The 22,707-nt window shown below is 32.8% G+C and overlaps 1 protein-coding gene across 4 annotated transcripts in view; it reads right to left on the bottom strand.

Annotated features, from left to right (window-relative positions):
- LOC141550393 (phospholipid-transporting ATPase ABCA3-like) overlaps positions 1–22,707 on the bottom strand; it is a 187,647-nt gene that overhangs the window by 112,623 nt on the left and 52,317 nt on the right. For all 4 annotated transcript variants that reach the window (XM_074280994.1, XM_074280997.1, XM_074280995.1 and 1 more), the window contains exon 9: positions 12,117–12,290. In XM_074280994.1, coding sequence (XP_074137095.1) covers positions 12,117–12,290 — 174 coding nt within the window. The remainder of the gene's footprint in view (positions 1–12,116; positions 12,291–22,707) is intronic.

Here is a 22,707-nt window from a genome sequence, read left to right as displayed (position 1 = left end):
TTGGCTAGAAACTGGAAATTGGATGGATGTCCATCAATTGGAGAATGGTTAAATAAATAGTGGTATATGAATGTTATGGAATATTACTGTTCTGTAAGAAATGATCAGCAGGAGGATTTCAAAAAGGCCTGGAGAGACTTACATGAACTGATGCTGAATGAAATAAGCAGAACCAGGGGATACATGGCAACAACCAGACAACATGATAATCAATTCTGATAAACATGGCTTTCTTCAACAATTAAATGATTCAAAGCAGTTTCAAATGTTTAGTAATGAAGAAAGCCATCTACAGCCAGACAGAGGACTGTGGGAATTGAGTGTGGATCACAACATAGTATTTCCAACTCTTTCTGTTATTGTTTGCTTGCATTTTTGTTTTTTTTTCTCAGGGTTTTTTTTTTCCTTTTCTAGATCTGATTTTTATTGTGCAGCAAAATAATTATAAATATGTATACATATATTGTATTTAACACATATTTAACATGTATTAGTCTATCTATCTAGGGGTGGGGGTGAGGGGGAGGAAAGGAAAAGTTGAAGCATAAGGATCAATGTTGAAAAATTACCCATGCATATATCTTTGTAAATAAAAACAATAATAAAAATACAAAAACAAAAAATAAAATAAATAGATGAGTCAAGAAACCATAGATAATTTCAATATAAGAATTCTAGACAAATCCTAGACAATAAATTAAAACCTCCCTTTGAAACACTAACAATTCCATTACTGCTCAAATTGTTTGTAAAAAGATCAAAAACAGGAATGAATCCTAACCAAATTTCTTTAATGTTACAAATATGATTTTGATATCTAAATCAGGAAAGTTCAAACAGAGAAAGAAAAAAATGAAAACATCCTTAATCTTGATGCAAAAATGTTAAGTGAAATATCAGCAAAAAGGCAACAGATAAGAAAAATAAAATATTACCAGGTTGGAGTCATAAGAATGCAGAACTAATTTAAATTTAGGCCTAGCTCTAAACAAGCTAAATAGAAAGCCTACCTAACAGAATTCAGAATTTCATAGGTACAGTCCAAGGTTCCAGTAGAAAGAAGTGAGGATGTACAATGATGACGACACCATGGAGGAAACAACGTGGCTATTTTAGGTAATGCCACAGCCACACTTCACTACACCTCTGTCAATGAGCATGTGTCTCACTGGACCTGATTCCTCCTGAGGGCACTTGGCTGCACTTTTATTCATTCTCTCAACTTTCTGAGTTAGAATACTCTTTACTCTTCATTTCAGGTTTTCCCCTTATCACTTCCACTCAGTAACCCAGAAAACAGATACAAGGTCACAAAATTCTATCACCTAATCAAAATTTTGGTAGTTGTTGTCTACAGACTTCCAGGATACTCTTAGTTTCTATCATCAATGAGTTTAGAACCTGACTCAAATATTTCCTCCTCAATTTCTGCCCTTATGCTAGGGAACTTCAATATAATGTTGAAAATCTGTCAAATACCCTAACCTATTTCCTCTACTTAGTTATTTCCCATGACCAGCTCTTTTATCCTTCTCAGTAACACACAAAAAATAATCAATCCTTGATACTGTCAAAATCCACAGAATAGCATTTTCATACAGTATCTTTATCTCCTCAGGTGAAATTTTAATTGGACACCTGCTACTATGGGAAAATCATTGGAGGGATTCTAGACTTACTCTTGTGAGCCTGGTCTGGGGGAGGTTCTTTGCCCTGTATTCCTTTGAGAGGAGAGTAAAATTGCTTGAACAGATATTCAGGACTAAATCACCAAAAAACATGGAGCATGAATGTATCTAGTAAGATCATATTCTAGAAAACTGTCTGGTTTCTTTCTTAACTCTATTTGTTCTGTTTCAACTGTCTCCTATCTAATTTCAACTGTCTTGACCCAAGTACCATTGACACTACTATAGTAACCAATCAGGGACATCACTGAATAAATACAAGCCATGCTGAGTCTAGTATTGCCTCTTAAAAGTACTGCACTATTTGGATCAACCCTTAGTTATCCTACCCTACCACTCTAATAGCTCCATAGAGTATTTCTGGTCCAAAGCTCATGAAGCTTTCCCTTTTCTTCTATACAGTTAATCACACTGACATATTAGTTTAAAAAGATCTCCAAGGATGGGATGATTTACTAAGTAGTTTTTTTAAGTTCTCATTTAAACTCATTCTACATATTTATATCAGTGACTACTTTTTCCAGTCCAAGATAGCTCTCAGTGGGTAGAATATACTTAGGCTAGCAAAGTCCCCTGTTGGAGACTTAGCACTGTTTCTTTATCTGCTATCTTCAAACATACCCAGATCTAATTTAAAACTTTCACTTCACCTTACCTTCTTCAATACTGTCCTATATCTTTCCTGCATTTCATAGGCAAATTCTTAGAAAAATCTGCCTGTATTTTATCTAATTCAGGTGATCCCCTATATGTAAATGTCAAGCCTTAATTCTCTTTTGATCTCCATACTGAATTTTCAACTGCATGATTAAGTAGGCATCCCACAAATGTAAATGTTCAAAACAAGTTCCAGGTAATACTGTATTGATACAGAACTAGAGCTAACGATAAAAATGAAAAAAGTTCCTATTAAGGAGCTTATGCTCTTAAAATGGATATAATATATAATATGTACATATATGCCAATGTGAGTATATGTATACATATTTATATACACAGTCACACACACATGTAAAAACAAAACAGATACAAGGTCATTTTTTTGTGGAGAGATATATAGCAGATGGGGGTATCAAGAAAGACTATATAAAAGGTGGTACTTTGGGTTATTGTTGAATATCAAAGGAAAGTTAGGATTCTAAAAGGTAGTGGTGAGAAGAATATGTATTTCAGTGAATGTCATGGAGTTGGGTAGAGGAACATGAAAAACAGAAATAAATATCTTTTTCTTTAATATCACTCCTTCTTTTAAACTCCCTATACCTGTCAAAGGTACTGCCACTCTTCTAGTTACTCAAGTTTACAATTTCATAATCACCCTTAACTTCCTTTCTTCATCACCCTTTGATTTCTCTGGGCTAACCCCCTGACACTGTGCACCCTCTTTCTCTCTCCTCTCTCTGTCTTTCTCTTCTTCTCCCTCTGTCCTCCCCACCACCTCTCTATCTCCTATTCACTGTCCATCTGCATTGCTTCTGACTACAATCTCCCTCAAATTGTCTTCCCTTAATTCTTTCCTTCTCCTTTCTGATTCCCTTGCCTTCCTACTTTCTTGTAGATTAAGATACATTTATATATCCAATTTAGAATGCATGTTATTCCCCCCATCTCATCCTCTACTGTAAAACTCTTTTGTACCTATTTTATGTCAGATAATCTACCTCATTCTACCTGTCCCTTTCCCATTCTCCCAAGTATATTCCCCTTCCTTAATTTTAAAATTAAAAAAAATTTTAACCCATCATATTCAACTCACCCTCTGTTTATGTATACTCCTTCTACTTTCCTAAAAATGAAGAAATTCTTATGGGTTACAAATATCATCTTCTCATATAGAAATATAAACAGTTTAACCTTATTGAACCCCTTATTTCTTTTAGATGTTTACCTATTTTAATGCTTAACTTGAATCTTATACTTAAAATTCATATTTTCTATTCACATTCTGATTTTCCCCACAGGAATATTTTAAAGTCTTCTATTTCACTGAATGTTTATTTTTACCCCTGAAGGATTATCATCACATTTGCTCAACAGGTTATAATTCTTTTTTGCCTTTTATAATATCAGATTCTAAGCCCTGTATTCCTTTAATGTGGAAATTGCTAAATTATGTGTTATCCTGAATGGAGCTCCATGATACATAATTATTTCTTTCTAGCTACTTGCAGTATTGTCTCTTTGACCTGGGAATTTGGCTATAATATTTCTGGGAGTTTTCATTTAGTAATTTCTTTCAGAAGGTGATAGGTAGATTCTTTCAATTTTATTTTACCCTCTGATTCTATTATATTAGGGCAGTTTTCTTTGTTAATTTTTCAAAATGATATCCAGGTCTTTTTTTGAATCATGGCTTTCAGATAGTCCAATAATTTTCTCCTTGATCGATTTTCCAAATCAATTAATTTTCCAATGAGAGATTTCACATTTTCTTTTATTGTTTCATTCTTTTGATATTTTCTTTTGATAGCTCATAGAATCATTAGCTTTCACTTGTCCAATTCTAATGTTTAAGGAATTATTTTCTTCAGTGAGCTTTTCTACAGCTTTTTTTCCATTTGATTAATTCTGCTTTTAAAGTGTTTTTCTTTTCAGTGAATTTTTGCATATATTTTTCTATTTAGTCAATTTTGCTTCTTAAGGTGTTTTACTATCAAAATGTAGCTAAAAAGTAGTATAGACTAGCAGATAAAGATAATAGATCAAACATCTAAAATAAGAATGGACCTCAAAATCCAGAGCTAGCCTTGTAGTAAGGAAGTTCAATATTCAATGGCTCAGTGATCTCAAATCATAACTTTAAGTGCCCCAGGTAAATTCCTATGACTATATTTGATTTGAAAAATATTTGCAGGTTAGAAAAATTTCCTCATATGGCATTCCTTACATCAATGAAATAAGAGGTCTCATTCAAACTTCAATTACACGACAAAACAACAACAATATTCGTAAGCACATAGTTCTGGAGTTGAAAAGGACATCGTAAGTCATCTATTATAATCATATAATTTTGCAAATGAGTAAACTAAGGCCCAGGGAAGTTAAGTGAATTGTCCAAAATTATAAAGATAATCAGTATGAAAGGTGGATTTTGAACCCAGGCACTAGAGATCCAGTATTAGGGCTCTCTCAATTGTACCTATAAATCAAGCCATTTAGGTGTAATGCAGAGATAAAAATTAATTTCCATTATAACATCCAACCAAATGGTCATGTTGTCTAGATTCTTCTTGAAAACCTCCAATGAGGAAAAACTCACTAGCTCCAGAGGTAGTCCATTTTGCTTGTAGATAGCATTGTCATGAAGTATCTTCCTACTCATGAAAGCCTAAAATTATCTCTTTGTACCCACTGTTGGAGCAAAGTAAAACAAGTCTAAAACCTCTAACATATAACAGTCTTTCAAATATCTAAAAATAGCTATCATGTTCTCTGAGTGTTTCACTCTTTATTCTAGGTAAGTTACTAGCAATTTCTTCCATTATGATTATTAAAAGAAATCTCCAAAAAGAGACAGTGGCCACTCTTTTCCCTAATCTATTTTGCAATTTAATGCTATGTATAAAAATCAATCAATAAGTATCCATTTATTAATGGCTATTGCATGTGAATCAAAGGGCTGTATGTTGAATCTATAAATACAAGGAATGAAACAATCCTTTCAAAAGGAGCTATATTCTAATAAGGGAAAAAAGTTTGTGTGTGTATGTGTGTATGTGCACGTACGTGCACATGCGCATATGATATACATGTATATATATAATATATGTGTGTGTGTGTATATATATATATGTATAAAGAAAATAAATTTAAGCAAATATGAAATAAACATATGGCAATTTTGGAAGAAGATGGAAATGAATAGTTTGGGATATCAGAAAAGACTTCACTTAAAAAGTGCTGTTTCAGTTGCATCCTGAAGGAATAAAGTTCTATGAGGCAGAGGTGGGGGAGAAGTGAATTATGGGAAGTGAAGATAGCATTAGAGATATAACATGGAGTGTAGTATATAAAAAATAGAAAATGACATGGAGTGTAGTATGTAAGAAATATAAAGAAGGCCTGTTTGGCTGGATTGCAGAGTTTATGAGGAAAAGTAATATATAAGGGGCTGAAAACATATATCAGGCCTAGGTTGTGAAGGTCTCTAAAAGCTAAACAAAGTAATTTTGATAGTTTATTTTAATAAGGTAAAAGGGAGATGCTAGAGTTTACTGAAGAAGGGAATGACATGGTCAAATTTGTCCTTACAGAAATTCTGGCAGCAATGTAGAGGGTGATACATCATTTGATGTGAGAAGACTAATTAGGAGGTAACTTCAGTACTCCAAGTAAAAGATAATTAGGACTGAACTAAGTTGTAATCTATGTGAGCAGAGTGCTATGGAAGTAAAAATTGAAAGATATGGCAACTGATTGCATATGTGGAATGAAAGACGTTAAGAGCAATAATTAAGTTAAAAATCTGAAGAGCTAAAAAAAAATCATGGTAGAAGAGGGGGTACATGCCAAATTTGAGATATTTCAGGGATATCCAGTTTGAAATATCCAATAGGCAACTGGAAATGTGAGAATTCATGGTAATTGGTAAGATCTACAAGAGTAAAATTTTAGAGAAGAAAAGGAAGAGAAGGGACAGAGAGAGAGGAGGGAAGAAGATAGTCTAGGACAGAGCCTTTGACAGTGTGTGAAAGAGATGACAAATTAGCAAAGGTGATTAAGATTCCTAAGAAAGAAAATAGGAAAACTGGGAGAGAGTATGCCAAGAAAACAGGAGAGAGTATCTAGGAAGAGGGTGGTCAATAGTGTCAAATGCAACAGAGAAGTCAAAAAGTTTAAGGAATGAGATAAGAATATTAGATTTGAATTTTAGGTGGTCACTGGTAATTTTGAAAAGAAAAAAACCATTTAGTGCAGTGATGGGATCAAAATCCAGATCACAGGATGCTGAGGAGCTTAGGCTGAGAATGAGATAATTTTTTTTCTAGGAGTTTAGCTAAGAAAGGAATGAAAATAACTTGAGGAGATGGTGGAATCCAGTGAAGTTTTTAAGGATAGGTAAGATTTGGACATATGTGATGACAGTAAAGAAAAAAAAATACTAGATAAGATTAAAAACTAAAGACAAGACATGTAGGAGACCAGAACATGTTACTCTTGTATAATCTACTGTCTAAACAGATCTTTAAAATTAATTTTTACTGTTTGCTTTGATAAATGTTTGTTTGCTTCTGTGTACTATAAGTATTTGACTTGAAGGGATTTAAACTGACTGAAATTAATTAAATAGTTATCTTTGTTGTCTAGGGTAACAATTATCTTCTTTATACTACCATATGAAGTAATCAGGGAAAGTGGCTTTTATTCTGAATTCTGAATAAAGAACCATACCCCTAGACTGTTATCTAACAAAAATAATTCTAGTTCAATATCCCTCTTGAAGAAATGATCACTCATAGTTGTCTTTCTATTTATCACACATGTAGGTATTTTTCTTGGAGTACAAAAGGAATATAATTTTCCAAATATATCCACTTCATCATTTTACAACCCTATTTAGGAATACACTTTGGTTTCCTATTGAACAGTGGACAAAGACTAAATTTGTATGCCTAATATTCAAATCCTTCATAAAATGGCCCTATGAATCTAATTTTATTTCCTCTTATGGTCTAACACAAACACTTAATCCTCAATTGAGGTAGATCTATTTTCTCAAGGATGTATTTACTCAGTTTCAAGTTTTCCTTATTATAAATTCCTTGTCTAGAATAACTATTATTTTCTTTTGTTCTCTCTTCTATAGCCTCAAAACTCAACACGGATACTTCCCTCTTCAACAAACACTTCAATTTAATTTTAAAAAATGTTTTTTTTTTTGGGTGGTTTGTTTGTTTTTTTTTTTGCAAAACAATACATGCTAAGTTTTGTAGATGAAAAGACAAAAATGAAGTTGTTCCTTCCCTTAGGAAGTTTATATTCTAATAGCAGAATAGTAAAAATATGAGTAAATATAATATAAACTAAGGAGAGGAAAAAACATACAAATACTTTGGGAAGCTGAGATTAAGCTTTAACAGGAAAATAGCATTCATAAGGACCTTTCAATGAAAATAAAAATTCTGAAAAGTTAAGGAGAAAACTCATTCCATCCATAAAGATTAGCTTGTGACAATCATGTAGGTGATGAAAGGAAATTTTGGGAAGATCCAGCAGTGGCTATTATGTAGTGTGGGGGAAGTAAAAGAATATGAAATAAAGATGAAACCATATGCTAGATAACATTCTAAGAAGCTTGTGTTTTATTCCAAAATTCATTGGTAGTCACAGAAAGTTTAAGTATAGGGTAAGAGCTGTGCCTCAGAAAAGTTTATCTTAGAAATTCTTAGGAAGATTGATTAGGCAAGAAAGAAACTGGATACAAGGTAACCAACTGGCTGGCTATTAGTATAGCCTAGACAAGAGGCAATAAAAGCCTAAATAGGGTAGTGGCCAGTGAGCAAAGAGAAGGAAAGGGATGTGAGAGACATCCCTAGAATAAGACTTGAATACAGAATTCATAATACTTCTCCCTTCTCTGAACAACACAACATCTATGTTGTCTTATATTTCACAATTGTTTTTTATATTCAGTTTCAAACTTAGTGGAAATTTCTCAAGGAACTTGTTTCTTATGCTTTTGTATTTCCAGACAATCTTGCATAGATGTTCGAGTTCTAAGAGACATTTAATAGCCATGGTTTTTTTTTACTATCTGAAACAAAAGAGAATTTAAGTCATTATGATTTACTTCAGGATCAGTCACTTTGTTGATGACTTTAGTAAATCTCATTCTATCCATATGTCACGAAACTCTTAACTGTACAAGTCATAGTCTCCTTGGAAAGGATACAGTAAACAAAAATTTAATTATCATTACCCTTTCACTTTTTAGGACTACCCCAAATTCCCTCCAAATAACTGGCTAAAACCAGGACATTTTCAATTCTATTTAAAGTTCTAGGGTGGGGGGAGGGCAGAGGCCACACGGTTTTTCTGATCTTCCCCCTAATTAGCAAATTCAGCCTCTGAATTGGTTCTGGAGGAGCAGGAGCTATGAATATTGCGAGTGCAGCAGAAGATAATTTTGAAGATGGCCAGAAAAGGTCTGTTTCTGTGAGGCAGAGGGAAGTGGCGAGGGGGAGGCAGGCAGAGAACAGACCGCAGTAATGCTATGCAGACGCCAGGCAAGGTACAATTTTTGCAGGGTGGTGCAGCTGCAGAGAATCTATGGGGAGGAATCTACAGCAATGTTGGCTACTCTGCTCTGGTTGCAATCCAGTAGTTACAAAACATCCAACACAAACACAAAAGGTAAATAGTGAATCCTGAAGTGCTGGAAGTCTTATGGGACCTGGCCACATTCATCCAGCACTGGGAGTGAGTCAGCATGATTCCAGCGCAGCCCTGGCCACTTACCTGTTGTCTGCAGAAAAAGCTTGGAAAACCTCCCTTGCCCTAAAAACAGATCCCAACTTTTTTTTTTAAATGAGTAAAAAAGTAAAGAGACTCTAACCATAAATAGTTTTCATAGTGAAAAAAAAAGAACATATTTCAAACCCTGAGGAGACTAAAAGCAGAATGTCTCCAAATGAAACCCCAACAGGTGGTATAACCTGGTCCCCACACAAGGCTCTCCTAGAAGAAATTAAAAAGGCTCTAAAAAGAGAGATATAAAAGAGATAAAAATATATAAAAAGAGAGACATAAAAGAAACTAACTCCTTAAAAACAGAATTTGTGAAATGGAAAGAAGTTCCATAGAACAAAACAACTCATTTAAAAACTCAATTGGACAAATACAAAAATAAGTTTAAAAAAAGTAAATGAAGAAAATAACTCACAGAACTGAACAAATGGAAATGAATGACTCAATGAAACATCAAGAATCAGAGAAGCAAAACCAAAAAAATTGAAAAAATAGAAAAAAATGTAAAATACCTATTTGAGAAAACATCTGACCTGGAAAATATATCTAGGAGAGACCATCTAAGGATTACTAGACTCCCTGAAAATCATGACAAAAAAAGAGCCTAGAAACTATTTTTCAGGAAATCATCAAAGAGAACTGCCCGATGTCATAGAATCAGAAGGCAAAATAACTATTGAAAAATTTACCAAACACCTCCTGAAAGAGACCCCAAAATTAAAACTCCAAAGAATATTGTGGCTAAACCAGAACTATAAGACCAAGGAAAAAATATTACAAGCAGCCCAGAAAAAAAGAACTCAAATACTGAGGAGTCACAGTAAAGATTACCCAGAATCTAGCAGCTTCCAACTTTAAAGATCAAAGGACCTTGAATCTGATATTCCAAAAGGCAAAGGAATTTGGAATGCAGTCAAGAATAAATTCCCTGCTAAATTGAGCATTTTCTTCCAGGGAATAAGAGGAGCATTCAATAAAGCAGGTGAATTCCATTTATTTCTGATGAAAAGACACAAGCTAAACAAAAAATTTAACCTCCAAATACAGGACTCAAGAAAAGCATAAAAGGTCAAAAGAACTCTTAAGAATTGTATTTCTGTTATGAGTATACATAGAGTGCGCATGTATAATTTTATTTTACTATTATAATATAAAAAAGGAACTAGAGGTAGAAAGGGAATTTTATCAGAAAAAGGGAAAAGTAGAGGTAAAAAGAGGGAAATTACATCTCAGGAAGAGGCAAAGGAAACCTATTATATTTGAGGGAAAAAAGGGAGGGGAATAAAGATTGTGTGAATCTTACTGTCATCAGATCTGGCTCAAAGAGAAACTTCTCTCACCTTATTGAAAAGTGGAAGGGGAAAGATGAAAAGGGAAGGGGTAGGCTAAATAGAAAATAAAACAGAAATAGTAGGGGAAAGGTATAAGAAAGGGAGAGGAAAAAGAGAAAAAAGAGAAAAGTATAATCTGGGGATAATAAGATGGCAGGAAATACAGAATTAGTAGTTTTAATTGTAAATGTGAATGGGGCAAACTCTCCCGTAAAGCAGAAGCAGATATAGCAGACTGGATTAAAAGCCAGAGTCCTACAGTATGCTGTTTACAAGAAATACATTTAAAGCAGAGGGATAAATACAGAGTAAAGGTAAAAGGCTGGAGCAGCATCTATTATACTTTAGGTGAACTTTTAAAAAAACAGTAACAGCCATCCTGATCTCAGATCAAGCAAAAGCAAAAATTGACCTAATTAAAAAAGATAAGGAAGGAAACTATATCTTGCTAAAGGGTACCCTAGATAATGAAGCAATATTAATATTAAATATGTATGCACCAAGTGGTGTAGCATGGAAATTCCTAAAGGAGAAGTTAAGAGAGCTACAAGAAGAAATAGACAGCAAAACTATAACAGCGGGAGATCTCAACCTTGCACTCTAAGAACTATACAAATCAAACCACAAAATAAATAAGAAAGAAGTTAAAGAGATAAATAGAATACTAGAAAAATTATGTAAGATATATCTTTGGAGAAAACTGAATGGATACAGAAAGGAGTACACTTTCTTCTCGACAGTTCATGGAACCAATACAAAAATTGACCATATATTAGGACATAAAGATCTCAAAATCGAATGCAGAAAGGCAGAAATTGTAAATGCAATTTTTTCAGATCATGATGCAATAAAAACTACATTCAATAAAAATCCAGAGGAAAATAGACCAAAAAGTAATTGGAAACTAAATAATCTCATTCTAAAGAATGAATGGGTGAAACAGCAAATCACAGAGACAATAATTTCATCCAAGAAAATGACAATATAATACCAAAATTTGTGGGATGCAGCCAAAGTAGGAATAAGGGGAAATTTTATATCACTAGAGGCTTACTTGCATAAAATAGAGAAAGAAAAGATCAATGAACTGGGCTTGCAACTAAAAAAGCTAGAAAAAGAGCAAATTAAAACACCCCAATCAAATACCAAACTTGAAATTCTAAAAATAAAAGGAGAGATTAATAAAACTGAAAGTAAAAAAAAAAACCAAAAACAAAAACAAATTAATAAATAAAAGTAAGAGTTGGTTTTATGAAAAAACCAACAAAATAGATAAACCTTTAATTAATTTGGTTAGAAAAAGGAAAGAGGAAAATCAAATTGTTAGTCTCAAAAATGAAAAGGGAGAACTTTCCGCCAATGAAGAGGAAATTAGAGCAATAATTAGGAGTTACTTTGCCCAACTTTATGCCAATAAATTTGATAACCTAAGTGAAATGGAGGAATACCTTCAAAAATAGATAGGTTTTGTAGGGGTCAATGTTGAAAAAATTACATATGCATTATGTTTTGTAAATAAAAAGCTATACTAAATAATTAAATAAATAAAATGCTAGGATGATGCTGTCAGTTCGTCAGTTCTGTTAAAGGATTAAATTAATAGGTGAAATTTTAAAATAAAAATGCTCACCTTTAATTTCAAACTTGACTAGCAGATTGATCCCCAGTGTCATAGCAACATTTGAGAGCAGACAGGCAGACAACTTTTGGCTAAGATTCATCTGGTTGTATCGAGAACTAATGAACAAGTATGGGAGGTAGGTGATAAAGTAGATGCACCCTCCTGTAGCAACAGCCATATTAGCTGAAAATTGAGGAAAACAGAAATAATTTAAAAATAATACAATTAAATTAAATCCTTTGGAAAATAACAGGCAACAAAATTACTTCTGACTAGGAGGCCATTTTTGTACCATTTAATCACATATGCCTTTATGATAGTTCCGATTTTCTGTGAAATCACATATAATATAGCCCTTAAAACGCCTCTCTTCCAGAAAAACTTCACATCATCTCACTCTCACCTATTTTGAATATTTATTCTGTATCCTCTTAGGATAATCTAATAATTTATGCTATTTAGTGTCTTTTAAAAATGTCCTCTTGAACTCCATGAATAATTATGGTATTTTACATACAATACATACATCATTCAATATATTCTTGCTATGTGGTCCTTGTTCTACCCTAGTATTTTTCTTGCTTACCAAATGACTTTCAAGTTTTATTAATGCTATTTCTATACCAGGATCTTGAATGGTTGACACCATTGATACCATTACCTGATATATCATGATTTGTTCAGTCACAATTATATGTTACTTCCATTTGTTTTGCTAGTATAAAAGTTGATTTTGTTATCTATCCATTAATGGGATATATGGCTTAAATATCCTCTATTTCACTAAATCCATTTTCTCTCTGAATTATATATTATAATTATATTTGCTGGATAATTATTATTCTTGGTTGTAATCCTAGCTCTTTTGCCTTTGATAATATCATATTCCAAACCCTGCATTCATTTAATGGAGTTCCTAAATTGTATATGATTTCTGATGTGGTACCATGTTTGTTTCTGAATGCTTGTAATAGTATCTCCAGAAGCTGGAGTCAAGGCCCTTTTTGGATGAGAGTTTTCAGGTATTTCAGTAATTCTTAAATTATCTCCTTGATCTATTTTCCTGGACAGCTATTTTTTAATGATTTGTTTCACACTTAAAATTTTATTTTATTCTTTTGTCTTTTATTGGTTCTTGATAACTCATCCAATTCTAGTTTTTAAAGAATTATTTTCTTCAGTGAACTTTTGTGTCTCTTTTTTATTTGTCCATTTCTGCTTTTTAAGGAATTCTTTTCTTCAGATAATTTTTGTGCCTGTTTAAGTCAATTCTGTTTTGTGACATGTTATTTTCTTTAGTATTTTTTGTATATCACTTACCAAGATGTTAATTCTCTCTTTTTAAAAAAAGAAAACATTTCCATGTGCACAGTAGAACATAAGAGGATTTAAAATATAAAACAATAAATTTCCATTTCAAGAAAGCTTGTATAATAAATACTATATACATTATGTTCAAAGCTATCCATCTTTTTTTTTTTTGCTTCCTCTCAGATTTTCTCTTGTTCTCTGCTGTGCTGTCTTTATTTTCTCCTCTTCCCCCATTCCTCTCCTCTGCCTCCCCCACAAAGGCTATAATTGTGGATATATTTTTACAATTACACAAAGATCCCCACACACCTATACACACACACACACATCTCTATAATCCCATACATATATACACATGTATATTTATATATAAATCTATGTATGACTGTACTTCACTTGCTTGTCCTCTGTTTCTCTGAAGGAACATAACATGATCCTTTAATAAGTCCAAGTCTTTCCATATTTTTCTAAATTAGCCAATTCATAATTTCTTACATTACAGCAACATTCCAAACTTGTACTGTTTATTTTAAATAGTCTAAAATAATATTAATCACTGACATAATATAGTTTCCTTATTTTTCTCTTTTATATTTTAATTTTAATTTTGTTTGAAAACAATGATTACTAATCTTGTTTTTGTCTGAGATCAATTACTAGTTTTTCCCCCTAAGAAATTCTATTCTCAATTATGTCTGTCTTATTTCCTGTTCCTTTTGATTCCTCTGCTTTATTTCTATCTGCTGCCTTTGCAGCAGATACCTATATTGTCTCTCCCCTCTAGTATCCTCCCTTATCCTTTCCCTTACTCTTTATCCCATTCCCAATAATCTTTGAACTTTACCCTATTCTCCATCTTATATACTTTTATGCTTTTATAACCTCATTTATTTATATTATCCCTCGCCTTTATTTCTTTATAAATTTAGAAACTTTTAGATCTATATCTATGTAGCCATATCTAGACATCCATATCGATTTATGTATCTATCCATCCATCCATTCATTCATATATTGTTCCCTCTTTAATCCAATGAACATAGGGTTCTAGAACTATCAGTCCTTTTTTACTTCTAGTTCCTTGTTTGTACTTTCTCTTTTATCTTATTTGCATAAAATACTCTTTACCTCTTCCTAGTTTTGCTATTTAGAAATCATATCATACTCAGCTTCACCAAAATCTTTCTTTTGAACTATTCAGTTCAATTACTAATTGAATACAATTCAATTACTAATATCAATATTAGACATAAGATTTATATTTCATTGTATAAAAGTTTGCCCTTAATGAGTCCCAAGTAATTTAGAGTCTCATGCTTACGTTATTTTTTCTTGGATTTTATAGGTTAATATAGGTTTTATAGGATTTTCTATTAAGTTCGGTCTTCTTGCAACAAATTCCTGAAATTTCAGCAATTCATTGTCTTTTTTTTGGGAGGGGAGGAGGAGGTCAGAATTATGCTTAACTTTGCTAGATGTGTTATTTCTTTTTCTTTTCTTTTCTTTTCTTTTCTTTTCTTTTCCCTACCACAACCTCAGTTCTTTTTCTGGGCCAAAATTTGTGGTTTTAGAGGGTTTTGGTCCAGATTTTAAAATCACTTTGGTTATAGCCATAACCAGGTTTTGTATGATTCTAATTGTTACTCTGCTATATTTAAATTGTTTTCTTGCTGCTCATAACAATTTCTCCTTGATCTGGAGGTTTCAGATTCTAACTGTGGTGTTACTGTTGATTTTCCTCATAAAATCTCTTTAGGGTGGTAACAGTGGATTTTTCAATTTTCCTTTTCCATCTTGTTCCAATTCTTCAGAACCTTTTTCTTTAATTACTTCTTGACTCTTTTTTTGATTTTATCTTTCAGGTTGTTAATTCTGTTTTCTCTTCTTAATCTGTTTTCTTGATCAGTTATTTTTCTTATGAGATGGCTCATATTCTCTCCTATTTTTTCATTCTTTATATTTTGTTTTATTATTTCTCAGTTTTTTGATAATTTTGATGGCTTGTCCTTTCTCAATTCTAATTTTTAAGGAGTCATTTTCTTAACATTCTGGCTGATTGACTTTTTCATAATCTTGTTTTTCTTGGATTCTTTTATTTTTCTTATATCTCTTATTTGATTTTAAAAGTCTTTTTTTGGAGTTCTTCTAATGAATTATTTTTGGGCAGTATTCAACATTACTCTCAGGGTAGGAGAGGCTTTTTTGCTTCAGTATTCCCCTTTGATGAACCACCTCAGTGTTCTCTATTTCCATAGTAACTTTTACTGATGGGGTTCTTTCTCCTTTGCCCATTTTAAAAAAAAATTATTTTCTTGTTTCTGGCAGACTGTTAATGTATTCATCTCTAAGTTCTGGGCTATGGGGATGGTGCTTCTGGCCTAAGGTCTTCCTTTAGTTCTCCTTTCTGACCTGGAATCCAAAACCAAAACTGGTCTTGCAAGTAAACTTCTAAAAAAAAAAAGAAAAAAACCTATATAATATAGTTCCTTTATTCTTCCTGACATTTTCCTTAATTTTTTCTTATTGCCTTATGTCTGCATGACTGCAACTCTAGCTTTTCTGGAACTGCTTGACATATAGTAAATTTTGTCCTTGTCTTTCATTTTCATTATGTATGTGTCTTGATTTTAGGGATGCATTTTGTGGATGTATAAATGTGGCTATTAAGAAAAAATCCATTTTGCCATTTAATTTTTTTAATTGGGAGTTTAATCAGTTTATATTTATTGATAGTTTTATGCTTTCTTTTATTTTAATTCTTTTCTAGATTTTTTTCTACCCTTAAGTCAACCTCTGATCAGTTTAGCTGTATTATTTCTTACTTTCCTCTTTTTCCTTGAGTTTTCCTTTTTTTATCATCGACTTAATAAATGTGAACATCATAACTATTTCAATATACAATATACAAAGAACAACTGAAAAGAGGTTTGTGTATGTATACACACACATAATAACTGAATTTCTATTATGTAGTTTCTGATTTTTAAAGTGTACATATAATTTATCATAATAGTAATAATACATCCCTGTTTTTCTTTATTCTCTTCTGAAAATTCTGTTCTGTTATATATTTTTGTTTTTCTTCTTTATTTGTATCACTTGACTACCCAATAACTTTCTCCAACATTGAAGTCCTCCCACGTAGTAGATATAGTCAAATAGTATAAATCAACAGTCTTCTCTCTCATTTCCTTGTCCTCTACCTCATTTCTTTAGTTTACTTAAATTATTATTCTTTCTTTTTCTTATGTTCTTTTATCTTTTCCTTTGCTACTTCAATTAAGTGAAATTCTGAATAATTTCTGTTCTCAGACCATCTTCTTGCTTTGAATAACATTAATTTGTGGTGTCCCCTTCTAAAAACTGTTAATTTACTTATTCTTCTTTCTTATTTTTTTCTTTCATGTTCATTCTGTAATTATTAACCATTCAAGGACTACACTTTTTTTTTTTGAAAACTAGATCTGTGTCAATGGCTTTTCTTTTTTTTTTAATTTTTAAAATTTTATTTATTTATAATTTTTGACAGTATATATGCATGAGTAATTTTTTAAAAACATTATCCCTTATATTCATTTTTCCAAATAATCCCCTCCCTCTCTCTACTCCCTCCCCTTGATGACAGGCAATCCCATACATTTTACATATGTTACAGTATAACCTAGATACAATATATGTGTGCAAATACCATTTTCTTGTTGCACATTAAGTATTAGATTCCAAAGGTATAAGTAACCTGGGTAGATAGACAGTAATGCTAACAGCTTACATTCAATTCCCAGTGTTCCTTCTCTGGGTGTAGTTGTTTCTGTCCATCAGTCAATGAGTTTTCTATATCGCCTCCTGGTAAGGAATTTTCTCTACCAATGCATTCTTATGCAGCATTATCTGTTATACATGTGCTCTTAAGAGACCTGGGATACTAAAAAAATTAAGGACATACTCAAGGTGAAAATGTCAGAGCTAGGATTTGAACTTAGGTCTTTTTGATTCCAAAGTCAAATATCTATGTACTATACCCAAGATGCCTATCACACTACAATACTTATATGTTCCTTATTCTCTGCATCTCATAAAAAGTAGGGTTTTGGTGGGACAAAAGTTTGTCTCTTTCCTCTGTCCCACTTATCTATTAACCCAAATGAAGATAATGTACATTCTTTTCTCAATCTTTTCCCCTTCAAAGTGGGCTTTTTTGGAATTTTAATTCATGAAAACAGATAGTGTCATGTTATGAAAGTAATTTTATTTCCTGCATTATATGACCAAGTTCTATTTCATGCTTTTACCCTACAACTTGCAAATCTTAACACCATAAGCAATTTCTGATCTTATAACAATCTGGCCACTGGTCACATCCAGATGCTCATACCCTCATTCTCCTGGGTAGGATCTGAGCCTGCGAAGCACAAATCTTGCAACAAAAGAGAGAGAAATGCACTTTCACCTTAAAGAAAACCAACAAGATACCCATAACTGTTTCTACCCTAATTTTGTATAACTATATTTTAATGCTTAGCATTTCAATTCCTAGTAGGAAACCTGTCTCCAATTCCCTATTTTTACAACTACTATTTTTACAATGTATTTTTACAACCCTACTCTTCCACACCAAAATGTAGATTGAAAGACTGAAAATACCTCCATTCATATCCAGGCTAAATAATAATGGGTCTCCATCTTTTCTTTCCTTCCCCATGCAATAAACTTTGTTCTAAGTTATATTCCAACTCCTAGCATCCTTGGAAAATGTGTTTCTATTTACTCAATTATTTCTCCTATCTTTTCTTCTCCTATCTTCTTCTATCTTATCTGAGAGTATGAAACTCTTCTAAATATTTTGAAACAGAATAAGATAAAATACCCAATTAAATCCTTGAACTATTTAAAAACTGTCCCTTAAACAATACAAGAAAAAATTTTGGAACAAGTCTTATCTTGCTCTAGAATCATGAGATTTCACCATTTACTGCTTTCTTGTTCATTATAGTCAATCACCTTTCTTGTGTTTAATCCCACTTGAAGCCTGCATGTTATAAACATAACCTGTTTATAAAGGTTGGTTTTCAGAAGAATAATTCAGATATTTTATTTTTCCTTAAATGTCATCTTTTTTTCCATTGAAAAGTAAATTCAACTTTGAAGGACGTTATTTTAGAGTATGTTCCCATTATCTGTACTTTTGGCGGTAGCATGTTTCAATCTCTTTGATTTCTCATAGACCAGTGGTAGTCCTGGGTTATCAAACTTACTTCATTGATGCCAATCTCAGTTTCTGACAAATTTTAGCAAGTGAATTTCTTAGTGATTGGAGACTGAATATTCTCTTTGTTAGAGTTCTCTATGGATTCAATGATCTACTATTCTATTCTCTGTTTTCAATACTTCTATTGAAATCATTTCAGTCATTTCTTGTAATGTGGTATTCAGTCTTTTTAATTCCTCACATTTTTTCCCTAGGAAAATAATGGTCCTTAAATTATCTCCATCGTCCCACCCTGAAGGCTAGTCATTTGATTTGTATATAAATCTTATGTTTTTAAATATTCTTTGACTTTGTTTTGCCAAAATTTCCCTTAAATTTTGATTTTTTAAATGAAAATCTTCCATTCTTTTTTTTTTTAAAGACTCTCTGGTTTTGTACAGACTTTGTACTGTGATCCAAATTCCCTTTCTTTTATTGTTCTTGATTATCTCTAAGCACAATCAATCCTCTTTTGAATTTATTATTCCTTTGATTTATTCCAGAGTTTCTTCCCATTGTTCCATTATTTAGGAAATTCAGCAGAATATTTTGTCTTATTTTTACAATGGGAAATTTTGGATCACCTTCCATCAGTGCATATTTTTTCATTTGCTATGCTTTTCTAGTTAGCTTACTTATTTTTCCCCTTTTAAAAGAATAATTCTTTTCTGCTGACTTTTCTGTGTGGTGCTTTGGTTCACTCTCAGTCTTTGTCAACAATCTTGCCACCCATCTCTTCCATTCTAATCAGGTAGCAATGTGTCAGGTATACTTCATAGGCACCTTCCCCTGTCCAGACAATCAGGACTTGGAAGAGTTTCAAGCTTTGCTTGTTTTGAGGAGTGCAGGTGTACAGTTGGCTCTCTGCTGAGTGGAAACTATGAAGCATTTCTAGTACTTGAGTTTCATCTGCCTTCAGATAGCATTTAAATTGTGTGCCAAGTTTATTATCAATCTTATTCCAAAATGTATCTCATTCCCAATCCTTCCTTTCCATTTTTACTGTCACTATTCTAGTTAAAGCTGTCAGAAACAAGATTACTGTAATGGTCACTTTATTAATGTCTTTTCTTCCCATTTCTCCTTCTTCTCAAAACCCCACATTCTTTTGCCATAGTAAACAAGGTAAAGTTCTTAAAATGTATGTGGCTTCACTGCAACTGTTGTTTTAAAAAAACCCCAAAACTTTCACTGATTCACTCTATTCAATATCTAGTCACAAGCTACATTTCCTATTTTATTTCCATTTATCTTTTGCTACTACTTTTAATGTATCCTATATTCCAGACAAGCTCAATTATGCCATTCTCCAAACATTTTTTTCGCCACTGTAATTTTCTTCCATATTTATGCCTCAAATTTGAAAAAAACCATTCCAGGTAGTCAAGATTCCATTCATTCTTTTAGATTAAGTTAAAATTACAAGTGTTCCAATACATATACAAGGATAGGAAATGGAACTATGGGCTTCATTGGTATAGAGAACTCCTCATTGAGGAAAATTCTTCTAATAGTGCAGGTCAGCACCTTCTCAGAAATCTATTTATAGTTCCAAGAGAGTTATTTAGAACACTGAGATCTTGAGAAACTTATTCAGGGTCCCAAAGCCGGGATATGCCAGAGGCAGTACTTGAACCCAAGTTTTCATGGTGCTGAGACTAGTTCTCTATTCACTATTCCATGTCACTATGCTCTGCTTCCTCTCATTCCTTCAGCTGGAAATATTCTAAATGCTTTCAGTTTCCAAAGTATTTGCTATATCTTGGAGCATATCACATTCTATAACGTGTTACAATTGACTGTCAATGTTTTACTTGTCCATAAGTTTGTTAAGTATCTTGAAGAAAAGAACCCCATCTTTTGAATCTCTACATTATTCCATAGTAATTAACAGGCAATGAAAAATGTTGCTCACTGTTTTCAGATGAAAACTCCACACTTGTAATGCTACCTGAAAAAAACTTATTACCTTCCTTTTGCCATCACATAACTACTCAATTCAGTTTAAGTTGCTATTTTAAAAGATGAAGGAAATAGTAGAATTCAGAATCAGTATATTGCACAGTCTTTTTATCCCTCTATATTCTCTCTCAGGGTATTTGCCCTTGCTTTGGGGCTTCACTTTCCTCTCCTTCCTGTTTCAATACCATGGATAATCACTTTAACATTTTAACATTCCAATCTTTTTTAGCCTAAGTTTTGTTCCATCTCAGTCACGAATCATCCATGTCCTCCACTCCTGCTCATTTGTCTCTAAATAGATGAATAAATGGAGTAGTTCATGTTAGCAAGCTAATTAGAGTTATTAATGTCAGAAGTGACCAATGATGGCAATTCTTTTAATCCTTCCATTTTGATTCTCTCTCCTATTCCTCAAAAAGTTTGTTTCAAATCACTTTTTCTTCAAATCTCCCATACCTCCTCCTAACTTAACACTCTCAGTTGAAGACCACAGTCATCTTTATTGAAAAATATAGAGCTCATTTGGTATAAGTTCTATCTTTTCTACATCTTCAAACTCCTTGACATTATTTAACATTCTACATTTTAGACTTTCATGAAAAGAGAGCTCATGGTTCTTCTTGACAAAGTAAACCTTTCTACATATACCTGTGTACCCATCTCCTTCTTTACTTCCTTTCTGGCAGATAGCTAACAGAGTCACCATGATAATCACCCTCCTCTCATCTCATGCTCTAATTTTCTATTTCTCCTTATCCACTGGTTCTATCCTTACTGCCTATAAACATGCCTAAGGTTCTCAAATCTTTAAAATAACTCTGCTTGATTCCACCATTCCTCCAAATTATGGTCCTTTTTCCTTTCAAAGAGAGACTCCTAGTCTGCCTATTCTTATTGCTCCTACATTCTCTCTTCTTTGCTTCTTAATCTTCTGAAATCTGGCTTTTGATCTTAATAACTTAACCAAAACTGTTTCTTCAAAAATTCCAAAATTAGGATTGCCAAATCCTAATTGTCTTTTCTCAGTCATCATCCTTTTTGACTTCTTTGTAGTATCTAAAGCTGCTGACAATCCCATCATTTTAGATACCCTTTTTCCCCCTCCATTTTTCTAGAATGCTGCTCTCTAAATATCTCTTCTGTGGATCACATTCATATAATCTATCCTAAAGATAGACCCCAAGACTTTGACCTACATTCTCTTCTCTCTTGCATCTCTCTCCCTAAGTGAGTCCCTCAGCTCCCAGATTTATATATTTAGTCTTAGTCTTTCTCCTAAGTTCCAGTCCTGCCTCATCAACTGCCTTTTAGCTATTTTGAAACAGATGGTTCATACTTAACATCTAAAACATTCTTCTTTATTTTTAATCCTAAAACTACTTCTTTTCCATATATTCATTGCTGTCAGTGATACCACCAACCTTCTAGCTATCCAAATTTTGAAGTCATCCTCTAGGCCTTATTTTCCCTCAACTCCTCATATCTAAGTAGCTTCCAAATCTTACCAATTATATCTTCACAACATCTTTCATATTCCATCCTCCCCATCTTAATACTTACTCAGCTAATTTGGAACTATGCCCAAAGGAGTATCAAACTATGTATACCCTTTGACCCACATGTGCAAAAATGTTTGTGGCAGCTCTTTTTTGTAGTGGAAAGGAACTGTAAACTACGTGGGTGCCCATCAGCTGGAGAATGGCTGAGTAAACTACAGTATATGAATGTTATGGAATATTATTGTTCTGTAAGAAACGACCAATAGGATGATTTCAGAGAGGCCTCGAGAGACTTATATGAACTAATGCTGAACTAGGAGATCATAATACACGGCAACAGCAAGATTATATGATGATTAATGCTGATGGACATGGCTCTTTTCAGCTTTGAGATGATTCAAACCAGTTCCAATGATCTTGTGCTGAAGAGAGCCAACTATACCCAGAGAGAGGACTATGGGAACTGAGTATGGATCACAACATAGTATTTTCACTCTTGTTATTGTTGTTTGCTTGAACTTTGTTTTCTCATTTTTTCCTTTTTGATCTGATCTTGTGCAGCATGATAAAATGTGAAAACGTT

The sequence above is a fragment of the Sminthopsis crassicaudata genome, chromosome 1 (assembly GCF_048593235.1).
Source record: "Sminthopsis crassicaudata isolate SCR6 chromosome 1, ASM4859323v1, whole genome shotgun sequence".
In the NCBI taxonomy this organism is placed as follows: domain Eukaryota; kingdom Metazoa; phylum Chordata; class Mammalia; order Dasyuromorphia; family Dasyuridae; genus Sminthopsis; species Sminthopsis crassicaudata.
Note: the sequence above shows the minus strand (reverse complement) of the source record. Positions and strands in the feature narration are given on the sequence as shown.